Raw genomic sequence first — 20815 nt, 5'->3', positions numbered from 1 at the left:
GAGATAACAAAGTGAAGAGAAAGGAGTAAAGATAAAATTCCTTGCACAAAACCCAGTGGCAGATATCAGAGGAGGTATGAGACAGTGAAAAGTAGCACTGCCTGGCCTTGGACCCAGTGGAAGAAGGAACAATCGCCTTGAGATGGAGAAGTCAGAGATGGGGAATAAAGTTTCCCTTCCAGCTACCATTCTGCAGGTTGGGGTAAGAGAAGTTGCAAAGGTAGAGCGCAAAGTACTGGCAGTGAGTGGGTCATTTCTGAATCCCCAGAGTCTGGCAAAATACATATCTGCTTAATTCTGTTGATGTAAGCTTTTGCTCTAAGCTTAAAATGAGATGGTATCTTTATTCCTGGTCATACTGTTCTTTTGGAGTATCACCCATTGGTATTAAAAACCATAGCTGCCCTCTCAAAGGCAAATGCTTGCTGTAGAACACTTGACATAGTTTTCATATGACAATCAGTGCTGAAGAGGCTATTTGAATAGTTAAGGGTTGATCCGACTTAATTGTAGCACCCAAACTCCTTGGCTTGGAATTCAGGGACTTTTATAACTGAGCTTCCGACTGGGAAGAGCTAACACTGGGATGAGCACTCTCATGTGTCAGGAGAAAGCATCTATATAACCACCCAAGGAGGCACCATCATGATCCCCATTTACAAAAGAGAAGTCTGAGACACAGAGCAGTTAAGTCACTTGCTACTAAGTGGAAAAGCTGGGAACTCCAGAGGAGTCTGCTTCATGGCTTCTGTCTCCCCACTAGCTGCTGAACTCCTCCAGAGAAAGGACTGAGTCATCAGCACCCTGGTATCCCACATGCCCATGGTAATAGCTGAGGCCAAGCATCAGCCCAACATATATTTGCTAATTGAATTCGTCTGTACCTTCTTTCTTATACCCTGAAATGCTCCCTCACTATACTGAGGTCTGTTTCCCCAAATGTCACCACTCTGGACTAAACTTTGTACTGGTAGCAACTCTTGATACTTTCCATCACTTTGCATAAACCATCTCTTCACAATACTTGGCAGTGCCCGATATATACACATGCTTGCACACACTCACATAAACACATATATACACATGTACAAAGTACACACACGTAAACAGACACATGTATAGACACAAACACTTGTACACCTACATATATATGCATGAAACACAAACATATTCACATAGACACATTTATGAACATGTGCATAGACACATGTTCATACATATGCACAATACATGTGTATACAGATATATAACAAACATATGCACATGTGTACGAACACACGTGCATGCACAGGTATGTGTGCATGCAACATATAAAAATATGCACATGCATGTTTATAAAGGGGTTTAGGAACTCCCCCAGCAGGATAAAAGCTCTATGAGAGTAGGAACTTATCTTTGTTCACCACTATATCCAAAACACCTATGATGATGCCTGACACATAAAAGGAAGATACTATATATTTGTTAAATAAAGGAATGAACCTTTGAATTTCTCTTGCCCACAGCTATCATTCATTCTGCAAATTTGTTGAGATCACATTAATCACAGCTAAATATACACAGTACTGTCACACAGTATTCTAAGTACTTTGTCAACATGAGCTCATTTACTCCCAAAGTGACTCTGTGAGGTAGGTACTACTATTCTTTCCATTACACAGTTGGAAAAAGTGAGGCACAACATGCCACGTGACTTCCCAAGGTCACACAGACAGACAGCAAGGGGAACCAGGATTTGAATCAGTTATGTGTTCTTAACTACTGAGTCAGGTTTCCTCTAGATCTTTCATTTTCATTTCATTTGTCCTCAGAAGCCAAATTCTCTCTCATTTTTAAAAAAGATATATTTATTTTAGATAGAGCATGAGCAGGAGGGGCAGAGGGAGAAGGAGAGAAAATCTCAAGCAGACTCTGTACTGAACATGGAGCCTGACATGGGACCCGATCTCACAACCCTGAGATCATGACCTGAGCCGAAACCAAGAGTCAGACGCTCAACCGACTGGCCACCGAGGTGCCCCTTCAGAAGCCAAATCCTGACCTCAGAGTCACAGTCCAGAGCATGATAAAGATTAGAGTTATGGAAAGGTGGGGTGGGGGCTATGCTGTTGAATGGTACAACTAGAGACTACTGTAAATATTCTATAGTCCAAGAAATTTTCCTTCTTAGTTTTTCCAGACATCGACACTGATGGCAGGGTGCTATGAGGCAATCCTCAGGATAAATCCCCAGTGTGGGGAAGTCAAAAATCATTTCTCTTCACTCTTTATACTTACTTCTACAAATGCATGGCTAATAGAAAACTGGAGGGAGGAAATTAACCAGGCCTATGGACCGATGGTAAGGAAGCAACCAGCAGTTCAGATGTGAGGCTGCCACCGAGGGGTGATAGCTGGACATGTGCATTTTCCCACCAACAGCTGCTGATGTGCAAGCCCTAAAGTAAATACTGGTATTCAGAAATATCATGTGGATGGGAAGCACCATGTGTTCAGTTCCCATGCCATGAAAATCAGTGGACCTTTGGGGTAAGCCTACTTTTGTCACCAGTGACGCAAGTGTAGTATTAGACACCAGGCCCCCAACACACACTCTTCTAGTAGTCTTCCACCTTAGAACTTGGAATGGGAACTCCTCCCAACAGGTGGCTGGCAGAGGCAGAACCTGGGGCTAGGCTCTCTGTGTGTTGTTTTTGTTCCCAAGATCAGCAAAGGAAAACAGCAACTCATCTTTTCAGTCATCTATTAATACGAGAGAACAAATGGAAACTTCTGACAACCACATAAAGTCCTGGAGCTAATGAGTTGGTAGAGATCTGCCTATAACTGGGGGCTGTGGGCACAGGCACTCTTGTTGGGTCAAGACATTCTGCACTATTTACTAGGTAGCACTTGCTCCCTTGTTTGATGCAAACGCTGCACCAAAGCCAATGGGAAGCCACAGGAAGAAATCCACCGATGAGGGTCGGGGCCCCAGATCCAACCCTTCCTGACCATATAACCTTAGGCAAATCCTTTCACTTCCAGGGTGACCACTGGCTCAATGATTAAAGAAGGCAAAAAATACCAGGTGGTGGTTTCAAAATGGCAAGTTACACACAGATCAGATTAATATTTACATTAATCAACAAAGTTAACAGAATTAATATCCTCTTCAATGATACTGATCTCCCCAGGATGCAGCAAAAAAATGTCAAAGATGGTCTAGTCAGCCTGGACTGACAGCAAAAAAAAAAAAAAAAAAAAAAAAAAAATTGGCAAGGATGGTCTGGTCAGCCAAGACTAACAGAGTCCCAGAAACCTATGCCACTTTAAATATTCATTATTCAGTCATATCCCTACTCTGGGCCTCAATTTTCTCAACCACAAAATGGATCTAGAAACACACCTGTCCAGAAGAAGGTTAAACAGAAACTCTATCTTTTGTTCCAGATATTCATGTTGGTCTAAGTATAGGCTACCCATAAGAAAACCAGGGCAGGTAGGAGAAAACTCATAGGCCCTGAAGTCAGAAAGCCTTGGACCTAGAACCCAACTTTAGCATTTATTAAAATGTCCCTTTGAGTAAGTTATTGCACTGTGATTTCCTTATGTTAAATTCAGAAAACAGTGGTAGCTCACAGTGAGGCTGGGAGCCGATGGTGCTATGAAAGCGGTGAGCGCAACACTTGGCACAGAGTAGGTGTTTATTAAGTGGTAGGTGAAATAAAAATAACTACTTTGAGCTCTTCACAAGGAACCCGAATACCAGGTGTTTTTATTATTACCAGCTTTTGACGGAGACTTATTACTGGTTGTGACAGCGAAACAAAGCAACTTGTTCATACGTGGCTTAGAACAGCCGGCTGACTTATTTAACAGCCTTCCATAACACTGTAGCATTAAGTGAACTAATATATACACACATGTACAATACACACACATGCATGGATGTACACACACGCATACACGAGCGTATGTGTCACATGCTATGTGTATACAGCTGTGTATGGATATATGCACACATATGTGCACACAGTGTGAATACACCCATTCTTTTCCTGGTCTAGTAAGAGCCCTCGACACATGGAATCATTCCTTCTTCCTGCTGTGGAGACAGTGCAGCCTAACAGGGGAAGAGGCACTGACAGATGAATTAGGAGGGCCCAGTTTCTAACTTCAAGTCTGCCAGGAACTTGCTGGGGTGACCTCGGATGACTCACTGGTTTTCTGGGCCTCGGTTTTCTCACCTGCAATTTGAAGGATCTGAGATCAAAAATCTTGGAGTCACCTTTCGGTTCAAAGCCTACGATTGCCTGTTATCCACAGGAGTGAGTCAATAACTGAAGATGCTGCCATTTCCGAGCAGTGGCTGTATATCCTGAGTCGTGTGGCACAAGAGGGGCAGGATAGGGAGAGCTGGCTGTAGCCCCAAGGCCCCACAGTCCTCCCCACTTTCTGACCCAGAGGGAAAGACTGGTCTCCCAGCTGAGGCCACTGTTTCCTGCAGCCCAGGGCAACACAGCCCTCCGAGAGAGCCTCAGGGCCTGGGGACAAGAACCCAAAGCTATCCTTCCCTGCCCTCCCCATCCCTCTGCCCCTCACCATGCCTGCAGCTGCTAAGGTCCCAGCCAGTGGTGGTTCTCATTAACCCAAACCTCAACTTAAAACAATAAACTCCAAACTCACATTACCAAATTCCTCCTCCCCACTCTGATTCCCATCCAAGAACTCCCAGAGCTGCCCTCGCTCTATCTGCTCAGGCACTGACACGGCTTTTCTCCTTCCAGATTCCCCAGCATGACTTTATCTGCTTTTCTCTCTCCCTCCATTTCTTACAGATTGTCTACCTCCTGGATCCACCTTCTCTTTCACACGGGATGGGCTCCCTCCTGGCTAGTCCTGGGCCTGGGCCTGGGCCCTGGGCTCCTCAGCACAGCTCTGGTTTGGTCTGATCTGTCTCCTCGGCAGCTGCCCAGAGCCAACTTGTCCCACACGCTATCCCCTCTGGGTACCAGGTGACACCTTCCACCTCATAACTGGCTTCCCGGATCCCCCCCGGACATTCAGGCTCGGAATCCATGGTAGGGGTAGAGCCTACAAGCCTCTATGTTTTTAAAGGCTCCCCCTCTTCCATTTAACGACCTTTGTGTTTTGATCTTTCCAAATCCCCTCATGGTTATTATGTTCATCAGCTCACTGATTTACTTAGCATTGTGCGCTCTATGATGGATGACGGGCGTACAAAGGTGAGCATGACTGGAGAGGGGGTATGACACTGAAATAGAGGCAAAATGTTGCAAATGGAGAGGGATTCATTTTTTTCCAAGAGCGGGGTTAGCTTTGGAGGAAGTAACACATTACACTGTGTGCTGTCCTGAGTAGGACTGTCCAGGTGACGAGGAGAGGCCACCCCAACTAGAGCAAGCAGCAGGAGGAAAAAAGGCAAGGGGGCAGGAGGTGAGTGATGTGCAGACAGGAGGATGGAAGATCTGGTGCAGGCCTGCCTCTCAGGGAGACAGATTGGGAAGGAATCCTCTTGTCCTCCCCCTCCCCACTCTTCACTCTCACTTTTGTCTTCTTACCTCCTAGCTATTTTTTTGCCTAAGAGTTAACTGCACAAAATATAAATCTAGTAACAATCTATTAATTAGCAAAACACTTATTTTGGGTTATTTTTTGGCTACCACAGAAATAAAATGGTACAGAGAAATAATATTGCTGAGGACGTTTCAGTCTATAGCAGGCATCTCTGTCCTCAGCTCTACTGATGTTGGAGGCTGGGTTGTTATTTGCTGTAGGGGCCATCCTGAATAATGCAGGATGTTTAGCAGTATCCCTGGCCTCTACCCACCACATGGCAGTCGGACAATCAAAAGCTGTCTCTAGATGTGGCCCAGTGTCCCCCAGGGTGGGGTTAAAATCACCCCTGATTGAGGACCACTGATTTAGAGAAACAGAAGATGAGCTTTGGATCGAGTCAAACACAAGATCAAATCTTGTCATGACATGAGTTATGGGATTATGGAAGTGTTCTGCTTTGGTCTTCAATTTCTTCATGTGTAAGACAGGAAATCACCTCTACTTAGTAGAATTATTGTGAAAGACAAGAGATAAAGTAGGTAAAGGGTCAGATAGAGCATTTGGCCCAGAGAAGGCAAGGAAGAATGGTCATAATGGTAGAGGTGCCAATAAGAGTAGTGGTCCTAATATTTATTTTTATTAATTTGATGCTGATGTTGTCATTGTTGGTATTATGATCAAGAATAAAGCCTAACTGATGTTAAAAAGTTACAATGAGGGATCCCTGGGTGGCGCAGCAGTTTGGCGCCTGCCTTTGGCCCAGGGCGTGATCCTGGAGACCCGGGATTGAATCCCACATCAGGCTCCCGGTGCATGGAGCCTGCTTCTCCCTCTGCCTGTGTCTCTGTGCCTCTCTCTCTCTCTCTGTGACTATCATAAAAAAAAAAAAAAAAAAAAAAAAAAAAAAAAAAGTTACAATGAGTAAATAAGCTCTGCTTTACCCAGAAGCCATAATGGGGCAAGAAATGTCACAGTTATATTGCCAGACACCACGTCCTCTAGGGATCCTTTTATACTTCTTTGAGTCTCAATTTGGGGCATATTCTATGCTTTTCTGAAGCTCTCCACACTTGGTATATATAACTGTCATTGTTTATTCTATGTTTATTTTCACTACTAGACCATAAATTCCCAGAAGTCCAATTCTCTCTCATATTCACCTGACACTCCCATCCCTAGTAGTTGGGTATCAATAAATGATAAATATATCAATAAAATGATATATTTTATTAAGAATTTATTTATTTGAGAGAGAGAGAGAGAGAGAGAAAGAGAGAGAGAGTGTGTGTGTGTGCATGAGCGGGTTAGGGAGCAGAGGGAGAAAAAGACTCCTCAGTGAGCAGGGAGTACAATGTGTGGCTTGATCTCTGGACTCTGGGATCATAACCTGAGCCAAAGGCAGACACTTAACCGACTGAGCCACCCAGATGCCCTAAAATGATATTTTTTAGGGTCAACTTCAAGAGTAGACCAGATTACACTTTAATTGATATGCCATTGCATACAGCAATTAGAATATGTGAGCTCTGGAACCAGAAGGCATAGATTCAAATGATTTCTCGCTTACTAACTGTGTGGCTCTGGGCAAGTCAGGTATCTTTGTGAGTCTCATTGTTTCATTTGATAAGTGGGAACAAGATAATAGTATGTATAAAGTTGCACTGAGAATCAGCACTGCTTCTAGACCATTGAAAATGGAAAGATAAGCAGCGGACAAGTTTTACTGCCCACTGGAATAAACTATGTGTTGCTGTAGGAGGGCAGAGACCAGAAGCTCTTTTTATAAAACTAGTTAAACCAATGCTTCTGCTATTGAGAAAAAAAAAAAAAAAAAACAAGAATGGAAGAAAGGGAGGGAGGGAAGGAATTCAATTATCCTCATTCTGGTTTGACTCTGCAACTCAGATTTTTGCCAATTCAACACCTGGCAAAGAATCCAGTATCTGGAAGCCAAGAGCAATGCTAGACCTAGACTCAAAGTATGCGCTTAGCCAACACCTGCTAACATGATGGGACACCAATTTCCAGACATCCAGGAGCAGATCGGAGAGGCCCCCAAACCCAACTCTTCTGCTTCTTGGAGAACTGAGCCAGGTACACCTACTAGGTAGGGATAAACTGCCTCTGTAATTCGAGGCTATTCTCTACCCGCCCCCCCTCAGTAGTAGCATCTATCCCTCATGGAGGAGATGCACTCATTCGCTTCATTCACTCATTCACTATACATGCATGTGTTCAGGGTCCTCCCTCTGCAAAGCACTGTGCAGGCTACCGGGATGTAAGGGTGACATGACACAGTACTTTTGCTCAAAGAGCTTACGATTAGTAAATGAGACCAGGATGCACACACAAGACTGGGTGACATGCACAGGCAAAGGGAAGCAAGTCCAAGATACACAGGATCAGAGGAAGGAGGGTTTACGTCAGCTTGAGGGAGTCAGGGAAGGCTCCCAGAAGAGGTGGCACCAGAGTCAAGATTTGGGGGATAATCAGGAGTTTATCTCATCAGTTTAGAACAACCGAGAGAAGGGAGCCTGAGACAGAAATCGGGTTGTTATTGCCTTTCAGGACAGCAGGGGTGCTGAAGCCAAGAACAGACCTGGAACAAAGTTAACACTATTTTTATAAGCTAGAAAAATATCAGCAGCAGGAGCCCTGGCCAGAACCACCCCCACAAAGAGCAAACAAAGCGGCTCCTATCTTCTGGCTGGCCGCTGGAGAACTTACTAACCAGCACCTTACGAACAAAATGTTCTTTAATCTTTGATTTTTATTCCCACAAAGTCCTTCTTCCTCTTTTTCCAGAATGGGAAAAAGCATGGGTTGAATTTTACTTGCCTCTTTGATCTTTATCCTTCTGTCCCAGGCTCCCTTGAGAATGAGAGCCCAGGGAGATTTCTCCAAAGCAGAGCGCCGACCCCTCCTCCCAGCCAGAATGTAGGGTCCAGTGTAGGTCATGCCGGGTCAGCACTTGGAGAGGCTGTAACTGTCAGGGCCTGTTTGCAGGAGGCTCGCATGGCCTCCGATTCTCATCTCCAAAGCTGGGCTCATAGCCCAACATCCAGTAATTTCTTAGCATGGAGTTCATCTACCCCTTTCCTGAGACTGCTTTCTCACTTCAAACTGTACAGAATCTAGAGCAGTGAATCCTGCATTCTGTGACCAAGTGCCAGGCAAGGAGAATCAGGGCACATCTGGGGCAAGGCAGATAGAGCCCAGAAGCCTGAAGTTCTCCAACTGCCTATCCAAAAGGAAGACAGAGACAGTCTTAGACAGTCCTAGAACACTTCCTACAATAGTTAACTCAGAGAACTCCCAACGTAGAAGCTCTTACTTTACGTCAGGCATTGTGATGCCAGAGTGAGAAAACCAGAGATGCCTTGTAATAATGTGCCTACTATGTGCCAGCTGCTGCACCAGCTGCTTTACCTACTCACAGCATCAGCTTTCTTTTAAAGATTTTATTTATTGATTTGAGAGAGAGAGAGAGAGAGAGAGAGAGAGTATGAGCAAGCAGAGGGGCAGAGGGAGAGGGAGAAGCAGGACCCTGGCGTCATGACCTGAGCTGAAGGTAGACGCTGAACTGATTGAGCCACCCAGGAGCCCAATTTTTTTAAAAAAATATTTTATTTATTTATTAGAGAGAGAGAATCTATCCTTAGGGATTATGCAGCTGGATGGTGGATGATCTTCCCAAGGCTCTCAGGGCTGCAGAGGGCACAGGCAGGGAGAGCAGTGAGAGGAAACATCTGTTCCAGGACTCCTCTCTTCCCGAGACACCCTAGTCCTGAATTAGTTGTAAGGGGAGAGGAGGAAGAATCGGAAAGTACATGAAGGATAAAACTTGGTCAAAATCACGATCATGAAAAAAAAAAAAACAAAACAATAGGATCATGATGGTCTCACAGTTGCCAAGAGAAGCCCTTCCCAGCCACCACCAGCCCCTACGCTCCACCCTTTATGAATCTGAGGCCCTCATTCTACCTTGCCACGTCAAGGACTTACTTTTGGAAAATACAAGGGAAACTCACTAACTGAAGACCATTAAAAAGAACAAAAAGGGCAGCCCAGGTGGCTCAGCGGTTTAGGGCCATCTTCAGCCCGGGGTATAATCCTGGAGACCCCGGATAGAGTCCCACGTCAGGCTCCCTGCATGGAGCCTGCTTCTCCCTCTGCCTGTGTCTCTGCCTCTCTCTCTGTCTCTGTGTCTCTCATGAATAAATAAATAAAACCTTAAAAAAAAAAAAAAAAACAAAAAGCCTCAGCCAAAGCTTCGAGGGGTAAAATTCCTGTCACTGAACATCTCTGATTTAGGAAAAGAGGTGGTGATTCGGCTGGGGGGGTGGGGTCCTGTAATGGCCTGGATTCCTCCCAGGGCAATTCAAACCACTTTCTGAGTGTCTACAAGTTAGCAGGTGCCTCACCGTGTGCAGCAAAGAAGTGAAAATAGGTGCTTTGGGCCATCCCTCCAGGAGGTCTGGGAAACTAACAGGAGTCCCAGAGCCTCTATAGGTGCAGCCTTTGTTTCAGCACGTAGAGGTCCAAGCCTAGTTCTTGGCACCCAGGTGGGGGTGGGTGGGAAAGAGCATGATCACTGAAGAAGAAGCATGATGGAAAAGGATTCCCTGGCTTCAAACATGGTACAGGATGCCAGGATTACTAGGGGACAGGAAAACTCGCTGTCTATCTAGACCACAAGTTCTTTCTGTGCCTGCTCTCTGAAACCAAAATCATGTCATTCTAATCAAAAGCACACATTGCTCTCATTGAAAAGTGAGGGAAACACCCTTGCCTATACTCAGTATTATCTACCATTCAACCAACCCGCATGTATTACTGGCTGTTTACAGTTTCTCAGGCATTGTGTTAGATCCTGAACACACAAAGATGAACAAGAAAGACACATTTGTAGACTGATGAGTGCTGCCCTGTCTGGAAGTCCATGGACTATGTAGAAGAACCAGATACTTTTATTTTCACAGGATACTGCTGCATCAGAAAACACAAACTTCCACTCTACAGGTTAAGGCCATTTCATCTTATTCTTGCCTTAATGTGACTGTATTCATTTAATAAATTTATCAAACACCTACAGGAACCTGGTCCAGGGCTTGTAATACAAGAATAATAATATAATGCCCTCAAGAAGCTCATAGTCCATTAGAAAAGACAAGCAGATAAATCAGTAATTACAACCCAATGTGATCATTTCTCCACGAGGGGTAGGTAAAAGTGGTGAAAGAAGCACAACTTAGAGATTTTTACAATAAATCTGAGTGCTCCACAGAAGGCTATGCAGAGAACAAAATGTCTGCTATGATTTTCAAATTAGAGTAGAAGTTAGCCCGTGGGAGAAGTAGAGGACTGATCGGTCAATCTGGGAAGAGAAATACACATGTGTTTACACAGACTGGCTTCTCGGAGCACAAGTCAATGTAAGTATTTCAAAGATACCTCTAGGCTCTGATATGAAGCACGGAATAGAATAGAGTTCAAAATTTCTTTGACTATGATCCATAGTAAAAAATTCATTTTCATCATGGGTCAGTGTGTACATACACTACACATAAAATATAAACATAAGTTCCATAAAAACAGTGTTTATTTACCCTTATTATGTGACATGTGCTCTGATGTTTTCTACTCCAGTTGAATCTATTCTGAAAACCCAGTGGTCATGACCTACTACACTTTACACATGACCTACAGATTGCATGAAGTCTTAACCACCATTAAAACAACAAAAACATCACTGTTAGAAAGAAAGGCTAGGGAAAAACATGGTTATAATGGAAGTAAGAGATATTGAGAATGAGAACCAAAAAAAAAAAGAAAGAAAAAAGAAAAGAGAAAAGAAAGGAAGGAAGAAGGAAAGAAAGAAAGAAAAAGGAAAGAAAAACAGCATTAAGGATATAGAGGAGAGAGTCATTACATTTGACTGTAACCTCTGTCTTACTGTCCACCTTCCTATTAAAACTTGTGTAAGAGACACCTTGGTTTGGTTTGGTTTTAAATTCACTGTCCCCTTGGGGCACCTGGATGGCTCAGCAGTTGAGCATCTGCCTTTGGCTCAGAGTGTGATCCTGGGGTCCGGGATCGAGTCCTGCATCAGGCTCCCTGCATGGAGCCTGCTTCTCCCTCTGCCTGTGTCTCTGCTTCTCTCCCTGTGCCTCTCATGAGCAAATAAATAAAATCTTTAAATTCACTGCCCCGAAGCACCATGTCTAGAACACAGTTAAGTGTTCAACAGGTCTTTGAAATAATGAATACATTTGAATGTCATGTGAGAGTTATTTTGGAGTTGAAATCAAGACTACACTCTAATTGGATATAAGACAAGCCAAAATTATGAAAATCAATCAATTAGACTTGTAAGGATTTTGGAGTACCTTTAGAAAAAAACGTATAGATAAGTACACTACCACCATATGTGCTAGTTGGAAGTTAACATATCTTTTTCAAATTTCCAGTAAACCAAAGAACCATCCAGATATTGATTGAGATCATTTTTTCTTATTATTCTGTATGGAGAAATTAATAAAATTATAAATTCTACTTTGATAAAAAGTTCTATAATTCTATCGAAATGCCTAACTGTAAAAAGGCTTTTCATTCCCATATCTTGAATCACCAGCCCTTGATCCCTGCTTTAAAAACAGAAAAGAACTGTGTTCGGCTCTGAGGTATATTCCGTTTGAACCTGGTGTTGCTCATGGACGCAGAGTGAGAGCTTACCTAGGCCTCCCGCGTGTGCATCAATAAGTGGAGCTGCCACGGCAATTCCAGCAGGAAGGCCAAGGTCTTTGGCTGCCTCTGGTGTGAGCCCATTTCCAAGAGAAGCTCCAGGAGGCAGCACTTGGTTTCCTGGGTAGACAGGAGAAAAAACAAACACCCGTCAGTTTGAAAAACACAAAAGCAAACATCGGGTTTTCTTATGAGTATCTCTCAGCTCCCTCCCCTCTCTTCTGCCTTTTCTCAGCCCCATGATGATAAAAACCATGCACCCACGAACAGTCCTTTTGCTCATTTGGTGACTCAGGTGTATGTCCTTGGTTCCTATGGGTCATGCTCTGTGGTACTTTACAAAATCAAAAGAAGGCACCTTTCAAATTGGAGAAAGATTCCATTCGTGGGAAATTCCAAAAGATATAAACACAGTGGACTCTTAAAGACAAAGCTAATATGGTTAAATGGTTCCAAATGGACTTCCTAACACAGCAGCAGCTCTATCAGCATACCTTACACACACACATACATGTCCATACACATATATTCTTAAGGAGGTTGAGAACATTTACATCGTGTATCCTTCCTGTGAGGGGGAAAAGGCAGGGAATTATTTTATCCCAATAAAAAAATATCTTGAAAGTTTTTCTCCGGTGGAAAAGCAAGCCCCGTCTAAACCTTGCAAGCTTTACAAGGGTGCAGGGTGTCTGGTGGCTCAGTCGGCTAAGCATGTGCCTTTGGCTCAGGTCATGATCTTAGGGTCCTGGGATTCAGTCTCAAGTCAGGCTCCCTGCTCAGAGAGGAGCCTGCTTCTCTCTTTCCCTCTACCCCCCCCCCCCCGCCCGCTTGTGTTCCCGCTCATTCTCTAATAAATGAATAAAAATCTTGTTTTTTTTTTTTTTAAAAAAAAAAAAACCAAACTTTACAAGCCTGCTACTTGCACAACCACAGAATACAATCTGAATAGCGTTCTTTGGAGTTGTGCAATGCAGTGACCCTGATATTTCAAGTGACCTTGAATTCCTGCATTCAGGCCTTCAGTGAAGAATTTATTGATTGTCTTGCTTTGTGTGGGCACTGTGGTGCTGTAAAAGGCAGTCCTTGCCCCCAACCTAGTTAGGGAGATGAGATCAGGACACAGACAGCCATGCAAGTCAGAACAGAATGAAGAAATCCATCTGTTCTCAGGTGCTTAGCAGAGGCTAAGTCCTCGCCTTTCCCCTGCCAAGAAATGTATAATAAGTATTTCTGCACTGCAAGGAGGGGGTGTGGGTGGACCCCCATATATGCTAAGACCCCTCTGAGCTCCAAGATTTTAAGATTCTGAATGACGTGGGGTCAGCAGTTTGCTGGGCACTAAGATGACCACCCTTTGGTAACTGTTCCACAGAGCTCCAGGGGTAGACTGAGGTAACTCAGGACTTCTGGGGGTGGGGTGGGACTGGGGGTTCAGGGAAGCAGAAAGTGAGTGGCTCACCAGCCTCCTCTAATTAGAAACAAAAAACCTCCACAACACCATTTTTATCCATTTTAGATACTGAGCTTCTACTGTAATTGAATTTGAAGAAAGTCTAGCTGAGGAAAGTGAGCAGAAGAAGCCTGGAGCCCCACTGCAGTGCGTCCTAGAGCGTCACTGTCAAATATGGTAGCCACGCAGTGTATGCAGACGGAGCACTTGAAATGTGGCTGAAACAACACAAGGACCTCAGTTTTTCACTTAATTTCATTTTAATTCATTTCCATTTAAAAACTGGTACTCAAAAAAAAAAAACTGGTACTCAATTCAGTTACTAAAAAGCTTTTAAGTATGTCTGAAACCACTCTGGTGTGCAAATTGACCTTTTCAATGTTAACTGAAGAAATCTTAATATTTACAGTGAAGATTTAGTGTGAATTTTCAGACACTAAATGTACTAAGTGGCAAATACACATCAGATATCAAAGACTTTGTATGGAAAAGTACAGAAAAGAATGAATGTAAAATATTTTGTTATAAGTTTTATATCAAATATATGTTGAAACGATGTTTTGCATATTTTAAGTTATATAAAAGATACATTAAAATTAATTCCACCTATTGCTTTTTACTTCAATGTGGCTACTGAAACATTTTATTTTTTTTTTTATTTTTTTATTTTTTATTTTTTATTTTTTATGATAGTTACAGAGAGAGAGAGAGAGAGGCAGAGACACAGGCAGAGGGAGAAGCAGGCTCCATGCACCGGGAGCCCGATGTGGGATTCGATCCCGGGTCTCCAGGATCACGCCCTGGGCCAAAGGCAGGCGCCAAACCGCTGCGCCACCAGGGATCCCACTACTGAAACATTTTAAATTAGGTATGTGGCTCATATTATATTTCTACAGGATAGCCCTGGTCTAGAAGATGGGGTGCTCCAAGATGCTCCAACGATGGGGTACAAAGCAAGGAGAACTTCTCAGCTGCTTTGAACACCCAAGCCAGCAGAAACCTGAAGGAGAGCAGTGCCCTTCGCTGAGGACAGTCTCCAGAGACACACAGTCTCAACTACGTTATTACATCTAGTATCCAGCACGTAAGTAGCAGCATTTGCCTTTACTGAGTACTTCTGTGCAAGGGATTGTGCTAAGGGTATACAATGCATTTTCTCAGTTCATTGTCACCTAACCCCATGTGAAGGATATTATTACTGTCCCCACTGCACATATGGATGGGGCAAGTCAGTTTATAAAGGGAAAGTAACCTCCCCACAATCATATAGCCTAAGTGTTGGAGCACAGGCCATGGATTCCACTCTGACAGACCAAACCTATGCTCTTATCATTAAATTACATATTAGTGTATCTATTTTTTTTAATTAAGTGACTGAAGAAAACAAGTGCTTTTATTTTTTTTAAAGATTTTATTTACTTACTTACTTAGAAAACAAGAGTACGTGCAGGTGGGGGGAGGGGCAGCCAGAGTGAGAGAGAATGTCAAGCAGACTCCCCAGCAAGCACAGAGCCCAAGGCAGGGCTTGATCTCAAGACCCTGAGATCAGGACCCCAGCCAAAATCAAGAGTCTGGATGCTCAACAAACTGAATCACCCAGGTGCCCCAAAAGAAGCACTTTTAGAACAAACGTTATGTGTGTGTAAAAAGGAGCAACATTTGGAAATCATGCTCTCCACCTACAGATTTTTTTTAAAGGGTTAATTTTCATAGGGAGGTAAAAAAATGTTTTACTTTCATCCCCAATCTTCACAAACATAAAGGGTATAATTTTTATTAAAATAAAAGATTCTGGACAAAAGGGGTGATTGGAAAGATGGGGTACTCTGGTTAAGTCTTCTGGGCAGTAGTTTAGAAAGGCTTCTGGAGGACCATAGGCGGACTTCTCAGCAGAGGCAGCATCTCGAGTCAAGGCCAAGAAACATGGGAGACTGCCAAAGAGGCTGAGTGAAGAGGAGCATGAGCTGGGGGTGGGTGGGGCACAGAAGGTTGGAGATGGAAGAGGGGACGGAGCATGCACTGGAACCCAGACACAAGTGTCTGAACTCAAACATGAAGGTAACCGCGAGCCTCTGGAGAAGTACTAAAGCCAGGGAGTGAGGTGGTTGGATTTGTGCACTTTTATAGATTTCTTGGGCAGCACTGCGGCAGAAGACAGAGAGGAGTTAGGGAGAACAGTTGTGAAGCTATTTCGGTAACAGAAAAGATGAGGCCCCTCATCAAGGTATGGACAAGAGAGAGGTAGAAACAGGCAACAGGAGAGATTCTGTGAAGCAGGAAGTGACAGGTCATGGCAGGCACCTGGAGTATGGGGAGTATGGTAGATAGGGAGATGCCCCCACCTGGATCCCCATTAAGGACAGACTTGTAGCCCAGTAAGGGGAGTAAGGTCTGCAGACAGCTGCCAGCTCCTTCTAGGCCACTGTGCCGAGGTGATCCCTTTCCCAGGGCAGCCAGGCCTGATGACTTTGTGAACTGGGAGCAGAAGGTCTCTGATGGGCACCACTCACTCCACTCCGGAGCACTCTGCTGGGCTGGCCCAGGGCGATGTGACTGGATTACAGCTCTAAGTCTCCCTCCGCCCAATCCTCCCCTCTTCCCCTTCCTATTATGGATGGAAACCCCTAAGAAACATCTTGGATCCCCAAGTCTGGCTCAGCATCTGCTGCTAGAGTAACCAACTGAAGGCAGTCAGCCAGTCTTTCTCCTCAGGCCAGTGGTCCAGGAATGAAAACAAACATGCACAAAGATTCACAACCTCCTTTGAACTGGAACCACAGCCTTCAGGAATAGTCTATCTGGGTCAAAAGCAGGAAGAAGCTTTGTTTATTTAGAGACAAAAAGAAACAGCTTGGCATGAGAGAAGATGACAGAAGAGGCGGGAATCTCTGAGAAATCACCCCCATCAGATCGTCCTTTAAGCTTATCAGCCTGGCGTGCATCTGAGGGACCAGAGGAGCTGTCAGAAGCAAGCTTTAGCGCGCCTTGACAACTTTTCTGGAAATAATCCTCCTTTTGGCTCTTCCTTGACCATAAAATTAAGTTAATCACAGCATTCATTTTCCCAGACTTAATCAAGACCTCACAGCCTCAGCACTGGCTGTCTCTCCTAGCCTTTGTTCAAGCATTTATCCATGCATCTTAACAAACATTTCAAGAACAATGGTGGCGCCTGCATATTTCTGCCACCTGTGGCAACGTTGAGGGGCTAGGGTGTACATGAAAGAGGCTCACACAGTGATCTGGGCAAATCAAGGCTCCTAGCCTCTCAAGTGCTCTGCAGGTGGAATGTACATGGTCCTTCTGGAGCACAGAGGAGAGACAGTGAGTTGGCCCAGGGGAGTGCAGGAAATCAAGATGAAGGTGACATTTGAGCCTAGTCTGGTAAGACAGGTGGCAGATAGCTGGTTTCAGAGCTAGAATGCTCAGGGGAGCTGGATGCCATTAGAGCAAAAAGTGGTTCACTGCAGGGAGCCCCAAAGGGACACGGAGTATGAGGCATCCGTATGCTGGAAAAGGGGCATCGAAGAGGAACAGAGAAGTGTGGGCCTCCAGCAGGGCAAGGAGCCCCAACTAAGGCAGTGAGGCCCTGCCAGCCAACAGCTTTGAGCACTTAGTTTGTTTTTTAAGAAGATAAAGCTTTCAGTGGAGAAAGGCTAGAATAGGAAACAGTTTTTATCTGTAAAACTATCAAGCCAACTGAAAAAAATGCAGGCTGCAAAACATTATGTAGAGTATGACTTCATTTTAAGAACAACAACAAAGAGGGTAGATGGACTATTTGTAAAAATATATTCCTGGGGGGGAAAAGAAATGAAAATTGTTTGTTTCTGGATGAAGAAATTATTATTTTTTTTTCTTTTGACCAACCTATACTCTCTAAAACTCTTCTACCTTGAACACACATTTCTTGTGTAAATTTTTTAAAGGTATTTCCCCCCATAAATTGGGGTAAATAAATTAGGGCACATGTACTCAGTAAAAATGCTACACAGCCATTAAAATGAATGAGGAAGAATTAAGGTATGAACTTGGAAGGAAGTTCAAGATAAATTTAGTTTAAAGGTTAAGACAGCATTCAGATAGTGTTTAGAGTATGATCCCATTGGTGAATTTTGTTAGAGTATAGAGAAATGCAAGCACGTATACTTCCAGAAAAGTCATAGAAAAGCACACAGCATATTGTTACAGCAGGGATGGGGATCCAGGGCAGGGATGGGGACCCAGGGCAGGCCACTTGTCTGTATGATCCCTGCTTCCTCTATACCATAAGCTTTTATTTCTTTTGTGATCAAAATGAACTAGCAAAAAACAAAAACAAAAACAAAAACAAAAAAACCAAAAACCAACCAAACAAACAAACAAAAAAACTAGGTTAGGTTAAAATGAAAGCACAGTTAAATTAAAGAGAACACTGCACTTTTTCCAAACCCTGCTCCTCAGCCTGAAGGCAGGAGAGGCCCAAGGACAGTTCACTTATTTTCTCGATTTGGCTGGCTTCTGGCCCTATCAACACACTCTCATGTTGCAGTATAAAAAAGTAATCACTCTAAGGGTTTGTGGGCTCATGTCCACTGGATTCCTATTCAGACGGGAAGATTCAGTGTGAGTGGTCAAGAGCTAGAGCCTACAATTATCTGGTGGTTGCAGTCCCTCTTCACAGGCGGGGGCTACTATTACACCAAATCTTTCCCTACCAGTTTTTCAATTATCTATGACTAATGAGCACTTTGGGAACAGTTTCAGACACACACATAATCCTCTTTCCTGACGTCAGCAGCAGAAATTAATGACTGTGTGGATTGCTGGGAGACAGAAAATGCATTATAATGGTCAACAGAACTGTTATCCTCTCCAGGAAGAGGAGATGGAGGAGGGGTATTGTATTAACTGGAAGGTTTCAGAGTTCGTTTGTATTCCTACAAACAGGAGATGAAACTCGGGGGAAAAGTGGGCTCCAACATCTTGGAAATGTCAGAGAGTGGTCTGGGCATGGGCAGCATGCAACCCTGGTCCCTGCTCAGTTTTGCCAAGGTCAGGAGGCCAACCAGACTGGCTGGGACAGGGCTCTCACCTGGCCCTGCCAGCAGTAGAGGCTCTCTGGGTGCTCTGGGACTGAATCCACTTTCAATCTGGTTTAGGAATGGGGGAACAAAGAGGATATTACACTCTTGTACTCTCCAGCAATAGGCTGGAGTTATCTTAAGAGCACATGGTGGTGTGTGTAAGTTTGTTGTTTCATGCAGGCATCCTCTGGGCTGGTGGGGGAATTTTATAGGTGGTTGTGATCTGGTCTGACTTTGGTTCAACTCCAAAATTTGGTGAAGCATGAACTCTCACCAAAAAAAAAAAAAAAAAAACAAAAAAAGAAACAAACAAAAAAAAAACAAAAAAAGAAACAAAAAAAAAAAAAACAAACAAACAAAAAACAAAAACCATACCATCCTGTACAGACGGTAGCCAGTAGATTCACTACTGATACTTTTTTTAAAAAAAAAGATTTATTTATTCGTGAGAGACACACAGAGAGAGAGAGAGAGAGAGAGAGGCACAGACTCACAGACACAGAGAGAGGTTCCATGCAGGGAGCCCGATGTCTCCAGGACCACACCCTGGGCCGAAGGCAGTGCTAAACCACTGAGCCACCCGGGCTGCCCTCACTACTGATACTTTTAAAAAAACTGACAATATTAGGGACTTGACCCATACCCAGCACCTAAATTTCTCTGTAGAGATGGCTGTGTAGGCAGGTTAAATCAGGGAGCTTTCTGGGACCACAAATGATACAAGACTGACTGAAGAACACTCAGGTATTATTGGCTCCTGAATAGGAGTCACACACACCCAGAACTATTCACTCAATCAGAGAAATTAACAAAACACCCAAACCTGACATGCTCTGCCATCTGTTGAAAGACAACTTCTAAAACATTAATTTGTTCATTGCCCTTCATTTGCCCCTAAAAATGACCTCATTTCAACTAGGTATTAAATTCTTCTTAAAATTATTGACTAATGGGCACCTAGGTGGCTCAGTAGGTTAAGTGTCTGCCTTCGGCTCAAGTCATGATCTCAGGGTCCTGGGATCCAGCCCTGTGTTGGGCTCTCTGCTGAAAGGGGAGTCTGCTTCTCCACCTCCCTCTGCCTGCCACTCTGCCTACTTGTGCCCCCCGCTGTCAAATAAATAAATAAAATCTTAAAAAAATAAATTATTGACCAAATGAAAAACTTGAGGATATCCTCAGCATTCATTACTTATTACAGAAGTGTTTACTGAGTACCTACTACGTGCCAGGCACTGCTGTAACGTGGAAGATGCATTAAGGAACAACACAGAGAAGTTCCCTGTCCTCAAAGGGCTTACTTCCAGTAGACATGGGATTCTCATCCAATATCTCTTCTGAATTATATCTTGTAAATATTTTGTCTTGTAAGCTCTTCTGTGGTTTGGACTGTCACTTATAAATCTTTATATCCCTGGTCTTATATTCTGACCTATAGTTGGTGTTTAATAAACACATCACATATTTTAAATCAGATTTTGAATGACGCTTATCCTACATTTTATTTTCTCCCCATATTTTTTTTTCCTCTCTCTCCTGCTAAACAGAGAATTACTCAAAGATGATTTTATTTATCTCTGCATTCAGGTCCCTTTCCCCCAGGACACAGAAGTGCCTTAGAACAGTTCTCAGTAATATTCATTCAACTGAACTTATAGCTTTCTTTTAAAAAGAGAAGACCATAGACACAGATCAACTCAGACAAAAATATTACACACACACACACACACACACACACACGATGCTGAGTATCAGCTAGGAGAGTAAAGAGAAAAGGATCGTGCTTCCTAACATAATCCCACCAGTAACGCACCCTCATCTCTCAAACTCAGGGACAGTGTAAGGTATCATTCAAGACCCGTGTGTGCCTAGAAAAGGGGAACCAGCAAGCCCACATCTCTCACTAAGCACCCGGGTGCTATGGTGCTGAGACACTGTGACAATCCCACAGTGGAACAGAGGATCTCAAATTCTTCTTGCCTGGTCAAGTCTGATT

At 43.7% G+C, this 20815-nt stretch overlaps 1 protein-coding gene across 25 annotated transcripts in view; it reads right to left on the bottom strand.

Annotated features, from left to right (window-relative positions):
* The window catches only part of FGGY (FGGY carbohydrate kinase domain containing), a 413650-nt gene that overhangs the window by 193105 nt on the left and 199730 nt on the right, over positions 1 to 20815 (bottom strand). For all 25 annotated transcript variants that reach the window (XM_072820441.1, XM_072820456.1, XM_072820442.1 and 22 more), the window contains one exon: positions 12298 to 12426. In XM_072820441.1, coding sequence (XP_072676542.1) covers positions 12298 to 12426 — 129 coding nt within the window. The remainder of the gene's footprint in view (positions 1 to 12297; positions 12427 to 20815) is intronic.

This window comes from Canis lupus, chromosome 3 (genome assembly GCF_048164855.1).
Source record: "Canis lupus baileyi chromosome 3, mCanLup2.hap1, whole genome shotgun sequence".
Classification (NCBI taxonomy): domain Eukaryota; kingdom Metazoa; phylum Chordata; class Mammalia; order Carnivora; family Canidae; genus Canis; species Canis lupus.
Note: the sequence above shows the minus strand (reverse complement) of the source record. Positions and strands in the feature narration are given on the sequence as shown.